Source organism: Stegostoma tigrinum, chromosome 4 (assembly GCF_030684315.1).
Source record: "Stegostoma tigrinum isolate sSteTig4 chromosome 4, sSteTig4.hap1, whole genome shotgun sequence".
In the NCBI taxonomy this organism is placed as follows: Eukaryota; Metazoa; Chordata; class Chondrichthyes; order Orectolobiformes; family Stegostomatidae; genus Stegostoma; species Stegostoma tigrinum.
Genome location: NC_081357.1, coordinates 35,495,377 through 35,521,151, shown reverse-complemented (window position 1 = coordinate 35,521,151; position 25,775 = coordinate 35,495,377). Strand labels below are relative to the sequence as shown.

The 25,775-nt window shown below is 40.5% G+C and overlaps 1 protein-coding gene across 5 annotated transcripts in view; it reads right to left on the bottom strand.

Annotated features, from left to right (window-relative positions):
- Positions 1 to 3,028: 3,028 nt before the first annotated feature.
- tbx18 (T-box transcription factor 18) overlaps positions 3,029 to 25,775 on the bottom strand; it is a 42,539-nt gene continuing 19,792 nt past the window's right edge. For 2 of the 5 annotated variants that reach the window (XM_048530835.2, XM_048530836.2), the window contains exon 9: positions 21,701 to 24,457. In XM_048530835.2, coding sequence (XP_048386792.1) covers positions 23,742 to 24,457 — 716 coding nt within the window. In that variant the 3' untranslated portion in view covers positions 21,701 to 23,741. Of the gene's footprint in view, positions 3,435 to 3,593; positions 3,628 to 21,402; positions 21,443 to 21,700; positions 24,458 to 25,775 lie in introns of those variants that run through there. The other 3 variants (XM_048530837.2, XM_048530838.2, XR_007247549.2) reach the window with 3 other exon arrangements.

Below are 25,775 nucleotides of genomic sequence, written 5' to 3'. Positions count from 1 at the left end.
GGATATAAAAGAAAGCATTCAGTTTGGGAGTGAGAAACTGGGTCAGAAACAATGGTTCTAACCTAAGTAAGGATAATTACATAGGGGCAATGGTTGAGTTGGCTTTTAGGGACTGACAAAGGAATTTAATAGAATAAAACATTTGAGGACCAATGCCAGACATTTAAAACAATAGTTCATGACTTACAGCAAAGATAATCCAATGAGGAAAATGGATCCTAGTAAGGCAATAAACAGACCATCGTTTAACAAAGAATATTAGGGACAGTATCAAATTGAATTAAAAAAGCAATGTGGCAGAGATTAATGGTAAACCAGAGGATTGGAGAAGATTCAAAATTCATCAAAAGATGACCAAGAAGTATGTAAGAGAAAGAAGCAGAAGATAGGTGCAAACTAACAAGTAATATCAAGAACAACAGCAAGATCCTCTTTATTAAAAGGGAATGAGATACAAAGATGAACATTATCCCTTGAGAATGAGGCTACAGAAATAATAAAGAGGATTAAGGAATGTTACAGAGATGTTGAATAAATATTTTACATCAGTCTTCAAAGTAGATAACATTAATAACATTCCAAAACTGTTAAATATTCAAGGAGCCCAAGGGGGAGGGGTGAAAATAAACAAAATAACTGTCACTAGAGAACAAGTACCAGGAAAACTAATGAGACTAAAGGCTGAGAATTGACAAGGAGATGCATTGCTGGTCATTTTTCAAGATTCTACAGACTCTGGAACAGTTCCTATGAATTGGAGAATAGCTAATGTACCCCAACTATGTTAAAAGGAAGTAGAGAAAAAAAGCAGGGAATTGTGCCTTGGTTAGCACAGCATTGATACTAGGGGAAGTGCTAGAGACTGTTTTAAAGATTTAATAACAGAACACTTAGAAAGCAGTGACAGGATTAGACAGAGTTAGTGTGGATTTCTGAAAGGAAAAACATGCTTGACAAATCTTCTGGAATTTTTCAAGCATGTAACTGCTAGTGTTGCTAAGAGCCAATCAGCGAGTGCGGTTTGCTTGGACTTTTATAAGGCTTTCAATAAGGTCTCACATAAGAGATTAACATGCAAAATTAATGAGTGAGATTGTAGGTAAAGTACTGACATAGAATCACAGAGCCATAAAGATATATAGCACAGAAACAGACGCTTTTGCCCAACTCGTCCTGCTGACCAGATACCCTAAATAAATCAAGACTCATTTGCCAGGATTTGGTCGATACCTCTCTACACCCTTCCTACGCATTTACCCATCTAGTCGCCTTTTAAATGTTATATTTATATCAGCCTCCACCACTTCCCCTGAGAGGTCATTTATACACTGTATGAAAAAATTACCCCTCAGGTCCCTTTTAAATTTTTCCCCTTTCACCTGAAACCTGAGCCGTCTAGTTTTGGACTCCCCTATCCCGAGGAAAAGATCTTGTCTATTTACTCTATCCATGCCCTTCATGATTTTATATATCTCTATAAGGTTACCCCTCGGCCTCTGATACTCCAGGGAAAAGAGCCCAGCCTATTCAGCCTCTCCTTAACAACCCTGGCACCAGCTTTGGAAATCATTTCTGAACCCTTTCAAGTTTCACAACATCTTTCCTATAGCAGGGAGGCCTAACCAATGTCCTGTATAGCTGCAGCATGACCTCCCAACTCCTTTATTCAATGAACTGGCCAATAAAGGCAAGCATACAAAATGTCTTCTTCGCTATCCTATCTACTTGGGAATCCAACTTCAAGGAACGCTGAGGCAACACTCCAAGATCTCTTTGCTCAGCAACATACCCCAGGACCTTACCATGAGGCGTATAAGCCCTGCCCTGATTTGCCTTTCCAAAATGCAGCACCTCACATTTATCCAAATTAAACTCCACCTGACACTCCTCGGCCTATTCGCCATTTGATCAAGGTCTCGTTTTGCACTGAGGCAACCTTCTTTGCTGTCTACTACACCCCCAATTTTGGTGTCATCTCCAAACTTAATAGCCATACCTCCTTTGTTCATATCCAAATCATTTATAAAATGATGTTATATTGACGATCCATATAATGGCCAGTACCCAGCACCGACCATTGCCGCAGATAGAAAACAAAAAGTAGTAATTAAAGAGTCATTTTCCAAGTGGCAGACGGTCTTAGTGGAATACTGCAGGAATCAAGACTTAAACTCCAACTATTCACAATATATATTAATGATTTAGATGAGGGAACTAAATTTAATATCTCCTAGTCTGCAGATGTCACAAAAGAGGGTGGGAAGATGAACACTAAGGACGATGCAGAGATGCTTCAGTTTAATTTGGACAAGTGGAGTAAGTGGACAGATCCATGGCAAATGAAGCAAAATGTGGATAAATGAGACAGTATCCACTTTGGTAGAAAGACCAAAAGGTAGAGCATTGTCTGAATGGTCACACTTTGAAAAAGGGAGTGGTGTAACAAGACCTGAGTGTGTTGTATGCCTGTGACTGAAAATAAGCAGACAGGGCTTGGTGAGACCACAGTTGGATTTTTGTGCAGTTTTGGTTTCCTTATCGAAAGAAGGATGTTCAGGCTATGGAGGGAGTGCAACAAGGTGTACCAGGTTTATTCCTAGGATGGAATGACTGGTGTACGAAGAGAGATTGAATCAGTTACAATTTAGTTGGAATTTGGATGAATGAAGGGGATCTGATTGAAGCCTCTTAAATTTTAACAGGACATTACAGAGTAAATGTATGAAGGATATTTCTGATGAACAGAAAGTCCAGAAACAGGCCATTTAGGACTGAGGAAGAGAATTCTTTTTTCCACCCCGAGAATGGTGAACATATGGAATTCTCTGCCAAGAAAGTCATTGAGGCCAAAACATTGAATGTTTTCAAGCTCCTAGGGCTAAAAGAATCAAAGGATATTGGGAAAATGTGGGAACAGGGTACTGAGTTGGGTGATCAGCCATGATCAAATTTAATGATACAGCAGGCATGAAGGGCTGAATAGCCTATTCTAGCTTCTATTTTTTAATGTTTCTATAAGTTCCCTGGATCCAATGGTTGCATCCTAGAACAGGGGTGGCACGGTGGCTCAGTGGTTAGCACTGCAGCCTCACAGCACCAGGCCCTGGGTTCGTTTCCAACCTCGGGTGACTCTCTATGTGGAGTTTGCACAGTCCAAAGATGTGCAGGCTAGGTGGTTCGGCGATGCTAATTGCCCATAGTGTTCAGGAGTATGTGGGTTATAGGGGGATGGGTCTGGGTGGGAAGCTTCAAGGGGCAGTATGGACTTGTTGGGCAGAAGGGCCTGTTTCCACACTGTAGGGAATCTAAAATCTCAAATCCAAAACTTAAAAATGCAAGCTACATTGATAATGGATGCATTGGTGGCAATTTTTAAAGAATCCTTAGATTTAGTAAAGTTTCAAAGAGATAGAAAATGCCAATATCATCCTGTTCTGCAAAAGGAAAGGAAAAAAAGAAACATGTAAGTATAGACCAGTCAACTTAACATTTGCAAAATATTCATCTGTAATAAAGGATGAGGTAGCAGAGCATTTAAAAATATACAACAAAATCCGGTAGATTCAGCATAGGTGCATGAGGGGAAAACATACCTGATAATTTCATTGCAGTACTTTGAGGACATAACTGTAAAAATAGATAAAAGGGAACAAATGGATATAATATATTTAGATTTTGAGTCCCTATTAACTAAGGTACTGCACATAATGCTAATTAACAAAATAGGAAATCATGGTATTGAGTGGTGCATTAACCTAGATAAAGGATAGGCTAACTACAGAAGAAAGAGAGCTCCAGTTGTGTACTATATGGTAGCAGCCCACGTGATGACAAGGTCTAGTGTGTGGGAGTTAGGGTAAAGACAATGGGAGGAGGTGTTTTGGCCCTAACGTCGTTGAAATCAATCATGAGTCCAGAAGCTCAAGGTCCCTAAATGGAAAATAAGATGTTCTTATTTCAACTTGCACAGAGTTTTGCTGGTACGCTGCAGCAAGCCCGAGGTGGAGATGTTAGCTGAGAAACACTGTGGTGTGGTGAAATGGCCTGCAACAAGAACCTCAGGATCATTTTTGCAGACAGAAAGTAGATGTTCTGCAAAACCATCACCCAGTCTGTGTTCCGTCTCCCTACTTTAGAGTAGACCACATTGTGAGTAGTGAGTACAGTAAACAGAAATAAGTGTGAAAACAAGTAGTGAAGGTGACACCCAAGATAATAAAATGTGAGGCTGGATGAACACAGCAGGCCAAGCAGCATCTCAGGAGCACAAAAGCTGACGTTTCGGGCCTAGACCCTTCATCAGAGAGGGGGATGGGGAGAGGGAACTGGAATAAATGGGGAGAGAGGGGGAGGCGGACCGAAGATGGAGAGAAAAGAAGATAGGTGGAGAGAGTATAGGTGGGGAGGTAGGGAGGGGATAGGTCAGTCCAGGGAAGACGGACAGGTCAAGGAGGTGGGATGAGGTTAGTAGGTAGTATGCAGGAACAGCAACTCATATTCCGCCTGGGAACCCTGCAGCCTAATGGTATCAATGTGGACTTCACCAGTTTCAAAATCTCCCCTTCCCCTACTGCATCCCTAAACCAGCCCAGTTCGTCCCCTCCCCCCACTGCACCACACAACCAGCCCAGCTCTTCCCCCCCACCCACTGCATCCCAAAACCAGTCCAACCTGTCTCTGCCTCCCTAACCGGTTCTTCCTCTCACCCATCCCTTCCTCCCACCCCAAGTCGCACCCCCATCTACCTACTAACCTCATCCCACCTCCTTGACCTGTCCGTCTTCCCTGGACTGACCTATCCCCTCCCTACCTCCCCACCTATACTCTCTCCACCTTTCTTCTTTTCTCTCCATCTTCGGTCCGCCTCCCCCTCTCTCCCTATTTATTCCAGTTCCCTCTCCCCATCCCCCTCTCTGATGAAGGGTCTAGGCCCGAAACGTCAGCTTTTGTGCTCCTGAGATGCTGCTTGGCCTGCTGTGTTCATCCAGCCTCACATTTTATTATCTTGGAATTCTCCAGCATCTGCAGTTCCCATTATCAGTGAAGGTGACACAATGAGTCCACAGAGCGATGTAGACTGGTTGAATGAAAGGGCAAAAGTTTGGCAAATTGATTTAATGTGGGAAAATTTGACATTATGCACTTTGGTAAGAAGAATAGACGAAGCAAAGATTATTTAAACGGAGAAAGGCTGCAGAAAACTACAACCAAGAGGAATTTGGTGCATGAATTACCAAAAATAGCTTCCAGGTTCAGAGGGTAGTAGGGTAGGCAATTCAAAGGAAATTGAGTCTAAAAATAAGGAGATGTTGCTAAAACTCTGCAAGGCATTAATTAGATTGATTTGGGATACTATGAATACTTTTGAGGCCCGTACCTAACAAAACATATACTGATATTGGAGATGGAGCAGAAAAGGTTGACAAGGTTGAATCTGGGTGTTGAAGGATTTTCTTATAAGGAGTGGTTAAGTAGGTTGGGCTTCAACTTATTGGAATTTAGAAGAATGAGAAACAGCCTATTAAAATTTAGAAGATTCTTAGGAGTCTTCACAGAGTAGTTACTGAGAGTTTGTTTCACCTTATCAGACGGTCGAGGAATAGCGGGCATAATTTCAGAATAAAGGGGCGAGGAGGAGACGAGGAGGAATATTTTCTTTCAAAGGATCATCAATCTGTGACTAGAGATCGCTAAAGCTGTGTTGTTCAGTATATTCAAAGCTGAGAATCAAGGGAATCCAGGGTTATGGGGAAAAGGCAAGAAAGTAGAGTTAAGGATTATCAATTCAGCCATGATCTCATTATTTTATGATTATTTTATGATCTTTTGTTTTTAATGGGGATCTTTTGATGTAAAAAGTAACCCAAAGGAATTGCTTTCCGCATGTCATTATAAACATCCTAAGCAAATCACCATAGCCTATTTTCTGTTTTAAAGCACTTCAAAACTGTTCAATAATTAGCCTTGATCTATAAACAGCCTTGAGTAGGACTAGCAAGCCACATTGTTAAGATGACTCCCAGTGGACTTGGCTTGAATGTCTTCGGACTTGTTTCAATGGCTTCTAGAAACGTTACCGTTGTATTTTAAAGTAATATTTAACAATTGGTTTACAGGTCTGTCCCTTCCTGCTAAGCACGCCACTTCTTGGTGTGTCATTAAAGTAGGAACATTAATTTCTAGCATGACAAGGCAGAAAATACTGTATAAGCACATCATGTAGAAATACCCAGCACTGGACCCCTTCAAGGGCTAAATGTCCTTTGCATCCTCCAATATGTGCATATGTTTTCTAATATATAACACCTGCCAAAATTATTTTCGATAAGTTTACAGTGTAAAATTTTATATAGCATGGAGGATTTGTGAAACTTTGCAGCATTTTTTTATTACAGGGCAGGTTCTGAATAAAATTCTCTAAAATCTATGATATTGCTACAATTTTATAGATAGCTGAGTTACACATATTTTTGGATTTACACACAGCAAATTATTTTTATAGGTAGAGATCAAGGTTAAGAGGCCACACAGGTGATCATATTACAATAACCTATAAGTCATTGTTTACAAGTTACTGTGTTCCCAGGGTAAATCAGTAAATGTAAAGAAGTCTGAGTGGTTCACATCAGCCATAAACTTTGTATTAAAATAGTAGTGTCACTTTTTAAGTTGGTGTTGCTCACAATTAATAGCCAATTAATAGTTTCCAAAGCCTATACAGTACCATAATATCCTCTGGGTATGGCACTGCTCACTCACCACAGTGCACTGCTGAAAAGTTCACAGCAGGGTTCTTGAAATTTTGAGATTGTAGCCGGTGAATATTTAATGGAACCCATGAAATCACTTTGGCAAGTTGCCACACAGCATTTTCCAATGCAACATCCATTTACAAAGAGGCTACTGAATGGATTTGACGTGTTGGCAGCTCTTCTCATCCTATGTCCACAAAATTCATTAACCATTACTGCTATAAGGAAATTCCACCTGCAAGATAATTCTCAAATTCATTGCCACAAACATCACAGTGCTGAGTCTCAATTCTTTTGGAATGCTTTATCAGAATTTCATGAATCTGCTGGCAGCATGAATGACAATGATCTAAAATGGTTGAGAGGCAGATGAGTATATGTTTATGAGTGATAATGGGAACTGCAGATGATGGAGAATCCAAGATAATAAAAGTGAGGCTGGATGAACACAGCAGGCCCAGCAGCATCTCAGGAGCACAAAAGCTCGGTTCACAATAAACAACTGCACCTCCCAGTCGCAAACCATTTCCACTCCCCCTCCCATTCTTTAGATGACATGTCCATCATGGGCCTCCTGCAGTGCCACAATGATGCCACCCGAAGGTTGCAGGAACAGCAACTCATATTCCGCTTGGGAACCCTGCAGCCCAATGGTATCAATGTGGACTTCACCAGCTTCAAAATCTCCCCTTCCCCCACCGCATCCCAAAACCAGCCCAGTTCGTCCCCTCCCCCCACTGCACCACACAACCAGCCAAGCTCTTCCCCTCCACTGCATCCCAAAACCAGTCCAACCTGTCTCTGCCTCCCTAACCTGTTCTTCCTCTCACCCATCTCTTCCTCCCACCCCAAGCCGCACCTCCATCTCCTACCTACTAACCTCATCCCACCTCCTTGACCTGTCTGTCTTCCCTGGACTGACCTATCCCCTCCCTACCTTCCCACCTATACTCTCCTCTCCACCTATCTTCTTTTCTCTCCATCTTTGGTCCGCCTCCCCCTCTCTCCCTATTTATTCCAGAACCCTCACCCCATCCCCCCTCTCTGATGAAGGGTGTAGGCCCGAAACGTCAGCTTTTGTACTCCTGAGATGCTGCTGGGCCCGCTGTGTTCATCCAGCCTCACATTTTATTATCTTGAGTATATGTTTATGTCTGGATTCATTTACTGATGTTACTGTCGTTAATGCAGAAACATTTTATTGCAGAATTTATATATGGGAGCCAATGCCACACAGTCTATCATGGTCACCCACTCTGGGTGTTTCTAATTGATCTCCAAGTCATTGGAGAAATTACTCCCAGGATCTCGCTGAGGAAGAGATAGCCTCGACAAGAACTAGCCCTTGTAGTAAAGCAAGGGAGAAAAGAAAACTTCTATCATCATATAACTAATTGAGGTAGATTGAAAAGATAAGTAAGTATGAAAAATATAATTTCCAAATTCATTGTGAAAAATAGATCAAAATGTTATAATGTGACAATGTCCTGCTACTATCTTTGTAAGTAATTGTCTATGTGGGTATGTAAATCTGTTTGGAAGATTAACTGTTTTGCTTTCTAGTCACATGCATCCAACTGTGACAACAGATTTTAAATCTAAGCAGATATGGCCACTTATATGCGTTTTTGACTGTATCTGGTTTAGTACAGAAGCAATTCAGGCACGTTCTTTTGTCAGCAGAGAATAACCAGTTTATAACAAATTAAACTTGCTCAAATAAACAAAAATTATTGACAAAAAATGTTTCTGTTATGAAAGTACAAATATGATGTGTATTCTAATACCCAAAACTTAACATGAGACAAATACAGGCAGCAGAAAAGTGATGGTCGGGGACCTGACTGATCATATCAAATAGCAAATGCAACCAAAATGATCCTATGGAATTCTCAACAATCCTGGCAGATGTTAGTCACACTGTGGGTCACCTAATCGCAACAAAACCTCATTTGACTTAAATGGAGGGATGGAAGATATGATTTCCAAATTTCATGTTGACACAAAGAATTATTATGTTATTAAGCATTATGTGAAGAGAACATGAGAATTTTGATAGACCAAGAGAATGAGCAAAGATTTGGCAGATGGAATATAATGTGAATAAATGTAAATTTTCCCATTTTGGTTGGAATATTAAAAAAGGATATTGTCTAAATGGTGGGAGATTGCAGAGCTCTAAAATGTAATGGGATATGGGTGTCCAGATGCATGAATTACAAAATGTTAATATGCATATCCAACAAGAATTGAGAAAATTAATAGAATGTTACCATTTTAATGTGAGGGAAATTGGATATAAAAGTAGGACGTTATGTTTCAGTTATTCAGAGCATTGCTGAAACTAGATCAGAAGCACTGTTCACAGTTTGGTCACCGTTTGTAGGGAAATATATAAATGCATCGGGGACAGTTCAGATAAACTTTAAGACATTAAAGTCTGAAATGGATGGGTTGCATTATGTGGAAAGGTTGGACAGTTTATGCTTTGGAGTTTAGTTTGGTAAGAGGTGAATTGTTGAAACATACAAAATCCTAAAGGTACTTGTGAAGAAGTTGATTCTTCTTATGGGAATTTCTGGAACTGGAGGCCACTAATATAAAATTGGGGGCGTCCAATTTGGGACAGAGCTGGAACAATACTTCTGTCTGATGACAATCTTTGGAACTCTCATCCAAAAAAAGTGCTGGAGGTACTGGGAATTTTAAAGCAGAAACAGATTCTTGTTGGGCAAGGGGTGAAAGGTTATCATAAAAAAGAGACCTTGGAGTGCAGGCTCACAGTTCCTTTGAAACAGAGTAACAGGACAGTGAAGAAGGTGTTTGGTACACTGCCTTAATCGATCAGTGCATTGAGTATGAGAGTTGGGAGTTCATGATGCGGTTGTACAAAACACTGGACAGGCCACTTTTGGAATATTGCGTTCATTCTAGTCTCCCTGCTAGAGAAAGAATGCTGTGAAATTTGAAAGTGTTCAGAAAAGATTTACAAGGATGTTGTCAGTGTTGGAGGGTTTAAGCTCTTGGGAGAAGATGAATAGACTGGGGCTATTTTCCCTGGAAGGTCAGAGGCTGAGCGTTCACTTTAGAGAAGTTTGTAAAATCATAAGGGGCATGGAAAGGGTGAATAGCCAAGGTCTTCTACCCAGGGTGTGGGAGTCCAAAGCTAGAGGGGGGGAAAGATTTAAAAAGGATCCAAGGGGCAACTCCTCCATATATTTCTGCTGCCTAGCTATTAATTGTGAACATGTTTCTTTTGAGTTTTTCAGATTTCCTTGGACTTCCTTGAGCTATTACCACAGACAGCTATTACTTGATTGACACCCTACCCATCACCTTTCACATGCCTGCCTTTCACCACAGATGAAAAGTGGTAGCAGTGTGCACCATCTACAAGATGCATTTCAGTAGCCCACAAAGGCTCATTTCTTTATGACCTTTACCACCTAAAAGGTCAAGGACATGGCAACACCAATTCAGCTGTCCTTTCATAGTCACTAGTCAACAGCCTAACAGAACTGTGGTTGTACCTACAGACCAAAGGCCGGAGCAGTTCAAAAAGACAGCTCACCACTACCTACTCTTGGGCAATTATGGAAGGTCAATAAACAGCACCTAGCTGAAGTAACCATGAAAGTGAATGGATCACAGCCTGAAATAGAGGGCATATGGGGACACAGGTGTGGGAATGGGGCATAGCCTGCATTGAAGACATGAGGAGCCATAGAGAGCTGGGTGTGGAACATTGGCATTGTGGTAATGGTGATGACTTCTGAACTAATCTTTTCAAAAGTTCTTTCATGCTGACTACGGTTCCCAACACCTGTAAAGGCCTATGAATGACCATGCTTTGAAAAGCTAGCCTGACTTCATAAAATTTGCAGAGGAGTGTGCTGTGCTTATCTCTGATGGAGCTTCCAGGATTGCCAGGTGCAATGACCTGAACAAGCCTGCAATGTCAAAAGGCACTTTTGAATAACAAATGGCCTGGGAGTGGGTCAAATATCCAAGGATCAGAACCTGTCTGCCATTATTAAAGGTCTCCCATATTATCCCGACTTAATGAAAATCCAGGCCGCTAAGTCAAGTATTTGCAGCTTTGACCTGTTACTTGGTTTCATATTGGCTGTTTAAAGGCCACTGTGTAATTACCACAAGTATATTGCAAAATCGTCTTTTCCTTCACTATGATCTTACTGAATGGTGGAACAGTCTCAAGGGGGCCAGATGGCCTACTCCCGCTCCCATTTCTTGTGTTCTTACAAGCACCAGAGAGTTGTGGACGCTAGAAACACTGAAAATATCAGAGGTTTAGATAGGGTGGATAGGGAGAGCCTTTTTCCTAGGATGGAGATGGCAAGCACGAGGGGGCATAGCTTTAAATTGAGGGGTGAAAGATATAGGACAGATGTCAGAGGTAGTTTCTTTACTCAGAGAGTAGTAAGGGAATGGAACGCTTTCCCTGCAATGGTAGTAGATTCGCCAACTTTAGGTACATTTAAGTCGTCATTGGACAAGCATATGGACGTACATGGAATAGTGTGGGTAAGATGGGCTTGAGATTGGTATGACAGGTCGGCACAACATCGAGGGCCGAAGGGCCTGTACTGTGCTGTAATGTTCTATGATCTATGTTCTATGTAAATACATTTTTTCGAAATATCAAGAAGTTAATGACTGTGCTAAGCTATCAGGAAAAAGGAGCAATGATCTGCAGTAGGTCAATTTATAATCTTGTTGAAGGATAGAACAGGTTTGAGGGGCTGAATGGCCTACTCCTGCTCCTGTTTCTTATAGTTTTATATTCTAAAACAAGAAATGTTGGAGAAAATCAGCAAATCTGGCAGCACCTATGGAGAGAGAGACAGAGTTAATCTTCAAGTCTGATGTGTTTTCTTCCAAAAATGTTGAAAATACTGAACGACTCTGATAACATCTGTAGATAGCAAAACAGGTGAACTTTTCAGGTCAACATGTCAAGGGTGAAATTTGAGGTGTGCCTACTGACTGAGAGGTTGGGCAAGGCTTGGTGTTCATGGCATTGTATCGTAGATAACATCAGTGCATTCACATGGGGATGGAAGGAAGAAGAGAAATCTATGTATCACCACTTGCCACAGACAAGGCTAGAACCAGCAACAGCACCTGCATTTGGCAATAACACTAACTACTTGACATATGATCTAATACGAGGAGAATTCCAAAATTTAGAGTGATGATGGGATAGTAAATGTGTTCAGTGGCTGAAAATTCATACTGCGTTGGTGTAAAGAGAAAGGGCTGCAGCTATTCAAAATGCCAGGGCAATGATATTCCTGTCTTACAACTCCAGTCAGGGAATTGTTTAATGTTAATGAGTGCTATCTGGTATAGTCGTCAATGATCCCCATATAGACTAATCATGTGCATTAACAGCGTGATTGCTACTCAGCTCCCTGCCAGCTCTTTCGTGTATACATCAAGTATCCTGCAAGTGTTAATTTCTCCAGATTTGCTGTTAATGACTGGCTCACCATTTGAGCTCCTCTCAATACTTCAAACCTGCTGGGGGCCCATCACTGGCCAGTCATCACTGCAATCCTCTCATATTTGTGTTCCTAAATTAAAATATCCCTTCCCTCACTTTCAGGGTTGTGATATTCATGTGCTGGCTATTTGTCACGGCCTTCACCTTCAAATAACAGAGAATTTCTCTACTCAGAGGCCTGGTTAAATTTAAACTGGAAGGAATGAGTGCTGGAATAACTCGCAGAAGCAATAAGCAGATGGAAATGTTGTTTATCAATGCCCCTACAAGTTACTGGGCACTGTGGTTCATCACACATTGTAATTAGAGAGGGGTGGGTGAAATCCCTGGTTGGTGGGAGGCACAGAACAGACAGTCATTGATCACTCTTTGCATTCCTCATCTGAGTGACTTCACTGGAAAGCAAAATCAGATAGTGCGTATGATGAGAAATCAATCCACTGTTTTGCACACTGCCAACGTTATATTTGACCCACAATATTTTGCCTCTGTCTTTCAAAATATTTTATTGATTCTAAATGCAATGAAGTACATTTCTTATATGCAGATCTGCATTACAAATGTTCTTCAAAATATGAAAATGGCTCCACTATAATGTAGTGCTTAAGAGGTGAAATTTGTATAAAATGTTTTATTCAGAGCACTGAAACATAACACTGTAGCCAGGCAGATCTTTATAAATAAGACATTTAGTCTTTACTTGTCTCTATAATGCCCTTCACTCTGGAGACTTCAGTTTTCCTCTGGTCTGGTTAGTTGATAATTAGCATCCAATTTGTGGTTGTTTAAAGCACTTATAAACTCCTGAAAGTGGCAACTTTAACAGACTTCAAGAGAAGCCCAGCAGAAATAAAGGATTCTGCCTGCTGTCCCTACATGTACCATTTCTCCTCATCTCATGTTTGTGTGGGCAGTCTGTTCGCAGCTTGTGAGCTATAAATTAGACATTCAACAGTTTAGCAGTGAATCCTCGTGGACTGACTCCACAGTAAAGTTCAGTTGTCTGCTGTTATAAGTCTCACATTTATTCTGTATTTCAAAGCTGTGCACAGTTTTTTTCAAAACAAGTTGATGGATAAGTCCTTAGCCACCTACTGATTTTCACTATAATGTTTGTAGCAGGGTCATTTGAGATCTCACGTGGCAATTACCCCAGCACTTTTGTGAGTCACCCAACGGCCAGGGAGAGATTGCGTGCTCAGAGTTATGTGTTATCTCCAATGAAGGAATCTACAAAATAAATCATTGCATTTTCCAATACATCAAGGTTAGATTCTCAACAGAGGCCCATGAACAGCAATTATTGACTGTTACTGCCATCAGTAACTGGAAATTTCATGTCATGAATGTGCAGTTTGCTATTGTGCCATGGGATAGATTGAAACAAGATGCCGAGAATTCCCAAATAGAAAGCATATCGGATGTCTGGTGATTATAGCTTGCCATTACTCTTTTGGGCAGTAAAACTCCAATTAATTTCTTTTGGGGTTTGCAGATGTCCGAGGTTTGTGCATAGCATTGCCTCCCTTGTCTGGAAGTCAATCAGAACATTGAGAAACACACACAAAGCACCAGAAAGGCCATGTGAGTTTAGTAGGAGCATTCCCGGGCAGCTAACCTGAACACCTGGTGCCAATTTCCCAGAACACTCCTCTGCAGTGCACTAGTCACACACAACCCTCAGCCATCATACATTGGCACCAACACCTTCCAATCTCTCTGTGAGCTATCAAGGCATATCTCCAATCTGCTCACAGTTTATGTCAGCACTTTGGAGTGGTTGACAACTAGTGTTGGAGTGCTGTCATGGCACCTTGTGAGCAAGGACAGGGATCCAACTCACAGATTGGACCATGCTGCTTCTCAGGACTATTCACTTTTTCTCTTAGCAATCACTCACTTCCTCCTTCATAGATACAGCATCCCTGCTTTGTTCCTTCAGCCTCAGTTTCTAGGATCAATGTTGTATTACTGTACTATCTTGCTGTTCAATGTAGACACAAAGCCAAGCGGCTTGTCATGCTGGTCAGCAGTACTTAGTCAAAGGAGCATACACCGGGGTCTATGGTAGTTTGCTGCTTCAATCTCACATTGGCACTTAGGGTGGAAAGCACGCTACATGTGCACCAAGCAAACAATCACATCTCCAAGTCTAAGGGGAGTGAACCTCAGTGAGTTCCAGACAGATACCCGTCACTCAGGGAGTCCTGGCACAGTAAGTCAAGGGACATCTCTGCTATCAGCCACTGGGCTCGGATATGGTGATTTGGCTGCTCAGGGTCAGAATCTTCTCCTCATAGGGGGTGAGGAGCCAACTATCTTGGCCCTTGCTGTCCTGTTTTCTCCTGGACTGAGAAAAATGGATAGATTGATTGAGATGGAAGTGGATGGCAGAACTCTTAGTGCTATTGCAAGTGGGGAGATGTTAGTGGGGTACCACAGATGCACGAATGATGAGTGGATAGCACAAAGAGCATACAGGGCTAGTAGTGTAGATGGATTGGATAGAAGGGAGTGAGTAAGGAAAGATGTCACATGCAATAGAAAGAGGGATAGAGCATAATCTCTGGTAGGAGATGGATGCTGTAGCAGAGATAGAGTGAGTGCAAGGGCATAAAGAGAATATTATGGCACTTACCCTGGCAAAGCAAAGGTGGTCATTGCCCTTCCTCTTACACATTGCCCTTCCTCCTATGCATTTCTCCAGATGTCTGGTACCACACTCACCCAAGTGGAAACCTCAAATCAAACTGGCAGGATCTTGGGTTGTGGGCTCCTCTGAAGGTCTAAAGGATGACGTCACCCCTCTGCTTCACCACCCCATCCACCAGGATTGCCAGGTACCAGTTTGCAAATAGAGCACCAACATCCACTTGTCTGCCAGGGATAAATGTTATGCACAGGGTGGGTCTGGACTGAGAGTGCTCGATTGGGTGCAGAGTGGTCTTTTAAAGATGACACTGGCATTGTGGGTTCTGGGGAGTCCTAAGATATCCTAGTAAAATTGGGCTAGAATCATAGAAAAGGACCACCATAGGGGTGTGGTGGGCAGCAACTGGGGTAAAGTTTGGATATTAACATGAGAAAATTGTTAGTGCTTGCAGAAAGAAACTCTCAATGAAACTCAATAAAGATGAAGCCAAAGTATCATTTGATTCAGCTCAAAAAAGCAGGGGAGAAAGCCGTTCAGCCCATTGAGTCCATACCAACTCCCTGTAGAACAGCTACTGACACTTCCCTGCTCTAACTGTGCAAGCTTATTTCCTGTTGAAATCATTAATCAGTTTTTCTGCCACTAAACTCTTAGATAATAAGTTCCAGGTCAGTATGATATTCTGTCCCAAACTTTGAAACTTTAAACAAATGTTGCATTTGTCTCTTCGCAGTGGAAATATATAAACGGCATTCCAAGAACAGTACAAAATCAATGGGTAAAAAAAGAAGTGAGTAATTTAAAACAATCACAATTGCTAAGGAAAACATTTTGGGAAAATGAATGGGGCTTCAGGCTGGCAAGTCCACTGGGCAGGATGATTTTCATCCTAGGCTCTTAAAAGACATGCCAGCACGGAGAATGGAAGTATTTACTATAATTTTCCAAGATTCCCTCATTTCTGGAAATGTTTCTGCTAATTGGCAAACCTTAAATATGACATCTATATTAAAGGAAGGCAGGGCCTAGAATGACGAGACTGTAGGACCTCTAACCTAACACGTCAATGGGAAATGCTAGAATCCATTGTTAATAAGATAGTAGCAGGGCATTAAGAAATTAATAATACTATCAGACAGAGTCAACATTGTTCTGTAAAAGGGAAGTCATGTTTGTCAAATTTATTAAAATCCCTTGACCATGTAATTAGCAGAATAAATGACCAGTACAGGTGGTGTGTTTTGATTTCCAAAAAGGCATTTTATAAACGTTTACAATACAAGGTAAGAAATAATGCTGTTTGGGAGGAATTTATTAGCATGGATAGAGAGTTGGCTAATTAACAGGAAACAGAGGCCGGGTAAAATGGATCATTTTCAACTTGGCAAACTGAATATTATAGAGTGCCACAGGGATCAACACTGGGGCCTCAACCATTTACAATCTATATAAATGACATAGATGAAGGGACTGACCATGTTGTAGCCAGATTTTCAGATAGTATAAAGATAAGTGAGAAAGGAGACTAACATGGGCCTGTGAAAGGATGTAGATAAGTTAGATGAGTTAGGAAAAATGTGGCTGATGCAGTATTATGTGGGAAAATGTGAGATTGTCCATTTTGGAAGGAAGAATAGAAAGGCAGAATATTGTTTAAATAGAAAGAGACTGCAGAATGCTATTGTACAGAGGAATCTGGTGGCCATGCGCATGAATTAAAAAATGTTAGCATGCGGGTACAGCAAACAATTACAAAGCTAAAATAAATGTTGATCTTTACTGCAAGGTGAATGGAATGTAGAAGTAGGAAAAATGAATCAACTCAATGGGCACTGCTGAAATCATAACAAGCATACTGTATACAGTTTTGGTCTCTTAAACTAAAGGAGGATATATTGCATTATAAACAGTTCAGCTTATAAGTGCTAAGCTTATACCACCCTTAGACGAAAATGTTGAGCAGTTTTGGCCTTTAATCATTGGAATTTAGAAGATTAAGTCTTGATTTTATGGAACTATAAGCTATTTAGTTTGAGTTTAGCAGTATAGATGATGAGAGGAGTTTTTCTACTATTGAGTGATCTAAAACTAAGAGGCAAAATTTAAAAATAAGAGATTTCCGATTTCAGACTAGTTTAGGAGAAATTTCTTCTCTCAAGAGAGCTATTTGTCTTTGAAATTCTCTTCGCAATAAAGCAGTTGAGACAAGATCAATGAAAATGTTCAATGTTAGGTTAAACAGGCTTTTTGGTCATCAATTGAGTCAAGGGTTATGGGGATAGATAGGAAAATGTGTTAAGACCACAATCAGGCCAACCATGATCTTATTTGATGACGCAGCAGGGATGTTGGGCTGAATAGCCTGTTCCTGTTCATTTTCTTATGATCTTGTGATCTTGCCATAGCCGACCTGTCCGATATCTCCTGCCTAGCATTTCCCTAACTACCCGTAGAATGTTGTGATGAGCAACCTCTGCGCACCACTATCAGTTTGTGTGTTATAGATATTCCTGAAGTTTTGTTAGGGAAGATATTCCGAGATTTTAATCCAATATGGGACCAGCAATAGCCTTCTAATTCAGGGTGCCATGCGGCTTCGAGGCAAAATTGCAGATGGTGGTGTTAACTTTTGTTCTAGGTGGTAGGCATTGCAGGTTTTTAAAATGCTTTTGAAGGAACATTGGTGAATTGATGTTCTGCATCTTGCAGATAGCGCACTGCTTCTCAGCGTAGTGGCAGTGGTGATAGCTAATGTTTTATGTGGTGAATGAGATACTAATCAAGTGTACAGCTTTGCACTAGCTGATGTTGAGCTTCTTGAGTATTTTTGGCACTGCACTTACTCGGATAATATTGTTTATTCATTCATGGGATGGGGACTTTACTAGCAAAGCTAGCATTTGTTGTCCATCCCTAATTGCCCTCAAGGTCAGTGGCTAAGTTTTATTTCAGAGCATAGTTAAAAGTCAACCATACAGCAATGGGTCTGTAAAGGAATGTAGGAGAGCAGAATTTCATGCCGAAGAGACATTAATGAACCAGAAGGGTTTTTACAATACCTAATGATAGTTTCATGGTCACATTACCATTTCTCCTCACATTCTAATTAATTGCATTTAAATTTCACCAGAGGGGCAGGAAAGCTGACATTTCGGGTCTGGTCCCTGAGGCCAGACCAGGTAAGGATAGCAGTTTCTTTCCCTAAAGGGCAGTAGTGAATCCAAATGGGTTTTTCCAACAATTAACAATGGACTCATGATCATCAGTAGACTCTTAATTCCAGACTATTTTTTATTGAATTCAAATTCCACCATCTGTCATGGCAGGACTCGAACCCAAGTCCCAAGAACATTGCCTGATCTCTGGATTAGCAGTCCAGCAAGAATACCGGTAGGACTTTGCTTCCCACAGTGGAGTTGATTTCAAGAAGCAAGCAAAGCTTATGTTCAATAGGCAAAATATGCTGGCAGTTGATAGAGATATTCTTGCATTCATATGGGTTACTGATGCACAATCCAGCTCTCACTGTTATAGTTAAGTGCGGTGACAACAAAACTGGAAATTGTTGGTGAAACTTAACAAGTCTGATAGCATCTCTAAGAAGAAAGCAGAGTTAACATTTCGAGTCCGGTAACTCATCATCAGAACCAATGTGTTGTGATGACATGTTCTGTATGGTAGGACTTTTGTTGTTTTGTAGAGTTCTTTATTGTCAGGCACTCACTGCTGTGCTTTATAAAAGGCTCAGGTGGCACAGATTCTGGTACTAGATCTCCTTGACAATGACAGCATTGGAGAGAGATAACTGTCAAGGTATGAGAAGAACATCTTCCAGTTTCTCCTCCCATACATACGAGAAATGGAATGTTTGGATGATCATCTGACCAATGATATGTGATTTGTTTTGGCAACATTTAAGGACAGGTCGAGTTTCTTGGATACAAATTAAGAGATTGAATATGTTGCAAAACTGGTACAGAGCAGGCATTGATCATCATTTGTAAATCATAGATCATAATAACAACAGTGGCCAGTTAACTTCAGGCATGGTGGTGATAATATCAATGCGTTTTCCATCTCGATAACATGACACCAGAGCTGCCAGTTAATTTTTAAAGGGGTGGATAGCCACTACTGGATACTGAGAGTTAAACCATATGGGGCACATCACACATAACCTTGCTTGATGCTGTTTCGTATTTTGAAGGTTGCTGCTTCAGATTTCCCACTCAAGGTAATTGCAGTTGAAAATGAATTTCCTGAAGCATTTGCAGAATTGGAATTAGACTTATGGGAAATTCAAATGTATGGAGGACAAGCTACAGAGGCTCATGATTTGCTGAGTTAAATGTTTTGGTCAGGTTGATGCATGCAAAGAAGAGTTCTGGGTGTTGTGCTTGATATCTTTCTTGGATTTGTTTTACAATGAAGACATATCAAAGGTTCCTCTGGTGCAATACCACACTTTGTCACTTGGAAAATGTCTTCAGTCCAGGATGTAGGCAGTTTAAAAGAATACAGGACTTTCCTTGCTACACACAAGAGGGAAATATCTGAACAGTTTCTACAGCATGAATTTTTTAATTTCATTTTTGAAGATTGATACAATAGTTCCATTGGTGAATTCAGTCTGGGATGAATATATTGCCTCTTGATGTGAGGGAAAATCCATCATCTTTGAAGTCTTCAACAGGATGCCATTGAGTTCATTGCTTTGTTGTTCATTATCCATATGACTACATTTGGCAACTCTGCTGTCAATAGTGGTGCAATCATAGATTTTAACACAGGGTACTGGAAGGCAGCCTGGAGATGGTCAGCCGCCACAATGGATTTGGGGTTGAAGAGTGTTCAAAATGTCTTTTTTTCAGCATTGATGGATAGCACTGTTATAGTTACTAAGAAAACACAACCTGTGACTGAAGCAGATGTTGGCCTTTTGACATTGGTCTATAGATGATCCTGGTAACTTCAAAAAAGCCCTGATAATCAACATAATGTTGCATTTCTCATGCTCACACTTCTGGTTTGCATTATCTCCTTGCTTTGTCTTTCAACATCAGCATTAATCTGTCAAAATCTGCCTTCTTGACTTGGATTGTTCTTTGAGATAATTAGGTTGCTTGTTTCTTTTTTGACATTGGTGGGCACATATTTCAGCATTTTAATTGAAGCAGTCTTGGTGACAACAATGCTCAAACCTATTAGCAGGACAGCTGACTTACGTTACTCATACTATCCTGAAATTGAGTTTGACATGTAGAGATATTCCAGAAAGACCATGAGCTGTACTTGATAATCCTCCCTTCAGCCTAGCTGTTTTAGAACCGAGAACATGCTTCCTTTAGACATTTCAGCCTTCTGAAGTCTTGTTGCTAGGTGGATGTTCATGCATAATATGATGAACTGTCCAGCAGGTATCAGTCCCCCAAATGGATCTTGTGATTTTGACATCACTTAGATCTCTGACACAAACAAAGTCTGGAGCTGCCATTGCTCTAAGAATCCTCCATGTAGTTTTGTATTTGGCCTTCTAGCAGAAGAGAATGAGGGTATTTGTTATAATGAAGCCGTGCTAAAAGGGTGTGAAGGGGTTTTCTTATGAGGAGAGCAGTACTCTTTGTAGTTTAGAAGAATGAGAAGTGACCTTAATAAAATAAGCAAGATTCACCGGGGACTTGACAGGGTGATTGTGGAAAGGTTGCTTCCCCTTGTGGGATAGTCTAGAACCGGGGCATAATTATGGAATAAAGCATCATAGTTAGGACAGAAATGAAGGGGAATTCTCTCAAAGTGTGGTGAATCTGTAGAATTCTTCACCACAGAGGGTTGTAGAGGCTGGGTCTCAAGGCTGAGATAGATGGATTTTTTAATCAGGAAGTGAATCTAGGATTATGGGGACAAAGACAGGAAAGTGGAATTGAGGATGATCAGATCAGCTATGATTTTATTGATAGCAGAACAGACTTGATGGGCTGAATGGGCTACTTCTGCCCTTACAGCTTGTGATTTATGCTATTGAGATCTAAAATTATATTTTTCGTCCTTTTGGAATAACAGGGAAGACTTCATCAAAGTTGGACTAGAACTTCTCCTTAACATCTTCATGAGAATCAATGTTTAGTTCACAAAGACTTATGATGCTGGATTATTGATTATGGCTGAGATCAGAGGAGGTGGTCATTAAACTTTCATTTATCCAACACTTATCTGAAAGTACATCCAAGATCCTATTCCAAAGGCAAAGCCAACTTTGAGGACACAAGGGTCAACGTTGGCTTGGCTTTTCCAGTCAAGGGTGACCTGTCTGTTTGCTTGCCCCTTTAGTTGCCCCTTCCCAAGAAGTGGATTCCACTGCTAGTGATGATGCCAATCAGGTGTGACCGAGAAAGGAGCATTCCAATCGTATCATTTCAGCTATCAATGACAGTATTTCTTATATATATATTTGCATAATAATGAGATACTTTCCATACTTCTGCAGTGCAGTCTCCATCATATTTTATCAACCTGAAAAAAGAGCTGAGAGTAAACACATAACTCAAAAAAATTTGAATTTCCATTGGCCTATTGGTTCATGTTTTGAAATGGGTAACTTTAAATGAAACCTCTTTAGGCATGTACTTATATGAAGTCTACCTTTTTTTATTGCCGGTAAAATTTAGCAGTAACATAGTTACATATTTACACGTTTAAACAATTTGCAAATACAAGTTTCAAAATATTTTATCAGGGTTACTAATGTACATAAGGCTTGATAATTTAGATATACCTCCTCACAATTAAGTAACAAGAATGTTTGGCACTTACCGTATGGTGCAGTTCAAAGAGGGACTGAAAAAGTTGTAGGCCTTGTGGTTTGTTACTGGTAATGTTCCCTATGGATTAGAACACAACCTTACTCAAGTTACAAAGTAAAGATCACATTGCTTTCGCGGTTGATTTCTAGTTATCGTATTTTGCAACATCTCAGCTGGCAAAATTGCTTCAGCGATCAGAATTTATATATTGCCCAAAGCAAATGTAGCAGGTAAAACCAGCTAGAAAGATATCTCAATGGCATTGTTTATGTAACCCCAAGATACTTGGGAATAAAAAAAACTCCCCAATTGGGAAACATGTTGCAGATAAACACTTTGTCATTTATCATTTGTTATATTCAAGTGCTTCTATTTCTGAAAGGCATTACATTTCCAGGCACTTAGGTATTACTTACTAAGACATTAGAGTTTTGCCCAGTATTTATTTTTATTTTAGCAATGTCTTGCAGAGGCAAGATCACTTTATGAAGAGCAGTCAGTGCTTTGGTCCAGAACAGCTTGGACAAACTATATCAATATTTAATTACAGACACTACTTTTCACCTACGAATATATTTGTAGAGTGTCTGTAGGAGAGGCATTATTTTTCTTTGGATTCATAGTGGCTCATGTCATACCACTCTATATGGAAGTGCATTATGTGTAATTATCAAAGCAATTTTGTTTATCTGTAACTGATGACTCCTAATCATCAGTGTTTTATAAGAAGCACTCATTTTTTGGAATTATGTAGTGATATTGTGCACTTCCAATAAGATTAATTGGAGAATGACTCTTCCAGATGCTAAAGGTAGATGAGATCTCTTTGTTCACTTATGTATCTGGACTATCTATCCACTCCATAATTTGTGTTAACTTTTTACTATAGAAACCATAGGAACTATCATCTTGCAAAGCATGACTTGATACTATGACTACCCTCAAAGCCAATGTCAAAGCACTGCATACTGTGTGAAAGAGCAATAGTTTCATACAATTTCATCCTGATTTGATCATCTTTTCTACTGTTTTAGAATCTGGCTTTTTTTTAATAACAAAATGTAACGCTGAAATCATAGACGGGAAGGAGATCAATCTATAGTATTGTTTTGACTAGGGTTGTCAGAAGTGCATAGAATTACAAATGTTAAATTAAGAGCCTAGTGCATTATATGGTCTATGCTGAGTTTGCAGCCTCAACAGGGTAGAAGTGGGGATGCTACAATTGGCTCATGAATAGTAGGAAAAAAAACTGGGTTTTAAATGTTTGGTTTGTACATTTGATCTCTAATACAGTGTCCTTTTGTGCAGTTGTGCAGCCTTCAGGTTATCAGCCTTAGCTGTGGTGGTACCCATGTCATTTACAATCAATTAACACTCAGCACTTCAACTCATACCTAAAGGAAGACAGTTTGGCCAGGACCAAAACAGAATAGGTCATTATGTGTCCAAAATCTCAGGAGAGTAGAAGCAAAAGCTAGAAGTAGGAAGGATAATTCCAAAGGATTGCATTTAGGGGTTTATGTGAGGTTACTATTTGGGAACAGTCATTACTGTAAGGCAAGTCTTTGTAGCCAAAAGTCTTGATTGAATTCACATTGTATGCAAGTCCATTCACGATCTGCTAAAATTATATGTCCATCCAGAAAAGAGCACTATTATAAAAGACACATTATCAATGATAATTTTTTTAAAACAGTTGACCTTCTTCTCCACTTCTTACATAAATTGCTTTGAAGTTCTTGTGGGACCACAGTTGGAGCCTCACATTACCTGACGTACCATAACTGCTGAAGGAACAAATGCTGCATCCTGAAGAACCTTTCTACACTGCAACCAGATGGAATATCCAAACATGTTCCAATCTCCAGCACATTCAGTTCAGTCTCTACCAGTGCCACAACCAAATAGCATATTTGATAATGGTGACCATGCTGATACATGGAGGAATCTCCACCAATGTTTTGTAAATTACAGGCACACATTTTCACTCAAGTCCAACTAGTTTGTCAAACTAAATGTGCTGGTATCTGGGATGGTGAGGCTGTCAAGCTCCCTAATGGCCTTGTGTCAAACATGCTTTGCTGGCTGCCATTAAGTAAAGGTACCCCCTCCATGGTGGGCAAGATCTGTCGATCAGTCATGGTACCACTGGGAGATGAGCCCAGAAAACCTCCTTGGGAAGAAATTATTTTTTCAGGGCTGGCTGCCAGTCTGGGGGAGGTGGAGAAATTATATCCATATAAACCATATGGGCTGTGTAATCTGAAAGTACTGTAGGAGCTCTGGTGTGTCTGATTGGCACTGAAGGCATTATTTGATGGTGAAGGCATGATGTACTGGAGCTGAGGAGATGATATCCCAGAGATTGGCACAGGCAATCCAGCCTGATGGCAGCCGAACGCCTCACTTTCATTGCTGGATATTGACATGTTCACACTTGCTGTGTTAGCTACTCCAATGTAGGGAGGGCTCCTCTGGGAGGCAAAGGTTTCACTGCTAGGGTTGGTCAGACGGTTGTAGGTTTCAGCGAGACTACTGCTGTATCTGTTAAAGGTCAGGCCTGTACGGTTGCAGGTTGTGAATTCAGCTGGACCCAGGTTGCAGAGCTGGCTACTGTTTGGTGACAGATGGAAAGCTGGAGAGGAGCAGGAAGAGCCAGGCAGAAGATGTGTCGGAGCACTGTTTCCTGGACTTTGGTGGGCACTTGAAGATACTGTACCACCTAGGATGAAAAACACAGTCTCTTGACAAACTTTGTTGTTGTAAATACCTTTTATTCACTTTGCTATATCTGCCTTTGGGTAGGGCAACATTTCTGAGTGTAACATTGACTGGCTCACCAACATCCAAATGAAAGTAACAACTTTTTTTTCATGTTAAACTGTTTCCTGTGAACATTCTGACAACACGTTGAATGATTCCATGTTCTGGTAAGACTGTTTTCAGTCTTAGACTGGTGTAGCACACATACTGTCAATGAATACTGTGGAGATGCACAGTTACATACTCCACATATCAATACATTTATGAGTCAAATAGGCCAGGAAGGTGTTCAGTTGCATCGCTAATCTTTTGCTGTTAGGAGTGTTACAATTGGTACCTGCACTTCTGGTTCAGGAAACTCAGCATCAGTTAAGATTCTAGTGACAGCCCTGCTGTAGTCTTGTTGAAAATGCCTATACGTGGGCATGAAGCAAGTAAAGTGCCAAATACAGCTTGGACAAGTAGTATTCTGACTCAAAACCTCAAAGCGCTGGGAAAACTCAGCAGGTCTGGCAGCATCTGTGGAAAGAAATCAGAGTGAACATTTTGGGTCCTGAGATCCTTCCTCAGAACAGGCCTGAAGAAGCGTCACTTCTCAGATTTTGTTTCTGATATCTGGGATCTGCAGTCCTTTGTTTAGTATGCTGACTCTGTGTTCAGCTTCATACATGAAAATGGCCACTTTGGAGCTTTACTTCAGCAAGAGTCAGAGATTTCTGGAAGTAATGAAAATTGTCAAATGATATATTCATGTTCAAAACACTGTTATGCTTCAGTATCGTGTTAAAGGGAGCACAGAATAATTTGTTATTATGTTAAGCTTATCCTATACTTTCACTGTCAATGTTTAATGTGTTCCATGTTTAGGACAAAATCCAAGTGGTTGATTGTAAAATGTATCCCCTTGCCACACCCATATAAAGTTTAAACACTTGTGAAGTTGGACATACATTGAGAATTAGGCTTGCTGGAGTTTACACATGAAGCATCAGTTTTACATGATCCGATTTTGCATTCAGACCTTTGCTTTTGATGCCACAGGGGAAACCTCAACGTTCTGAAAGAATGCTTATAATCTGATCTTATGCAACTAATTAAACACTGAGTTTATATGGACAGTGGTGGACATAGAGAGTATTTCAAAGTTAAAATGGCATAGTGTAAAATAATGTTAACTGGTTTCACTTCATTAAAATACTAGCCTGACAAATAAACATTTTTGTACTTTGTTTTATGCCAACATCAGTTTAATTAGTATAAAGCTTAGAGATATTAAC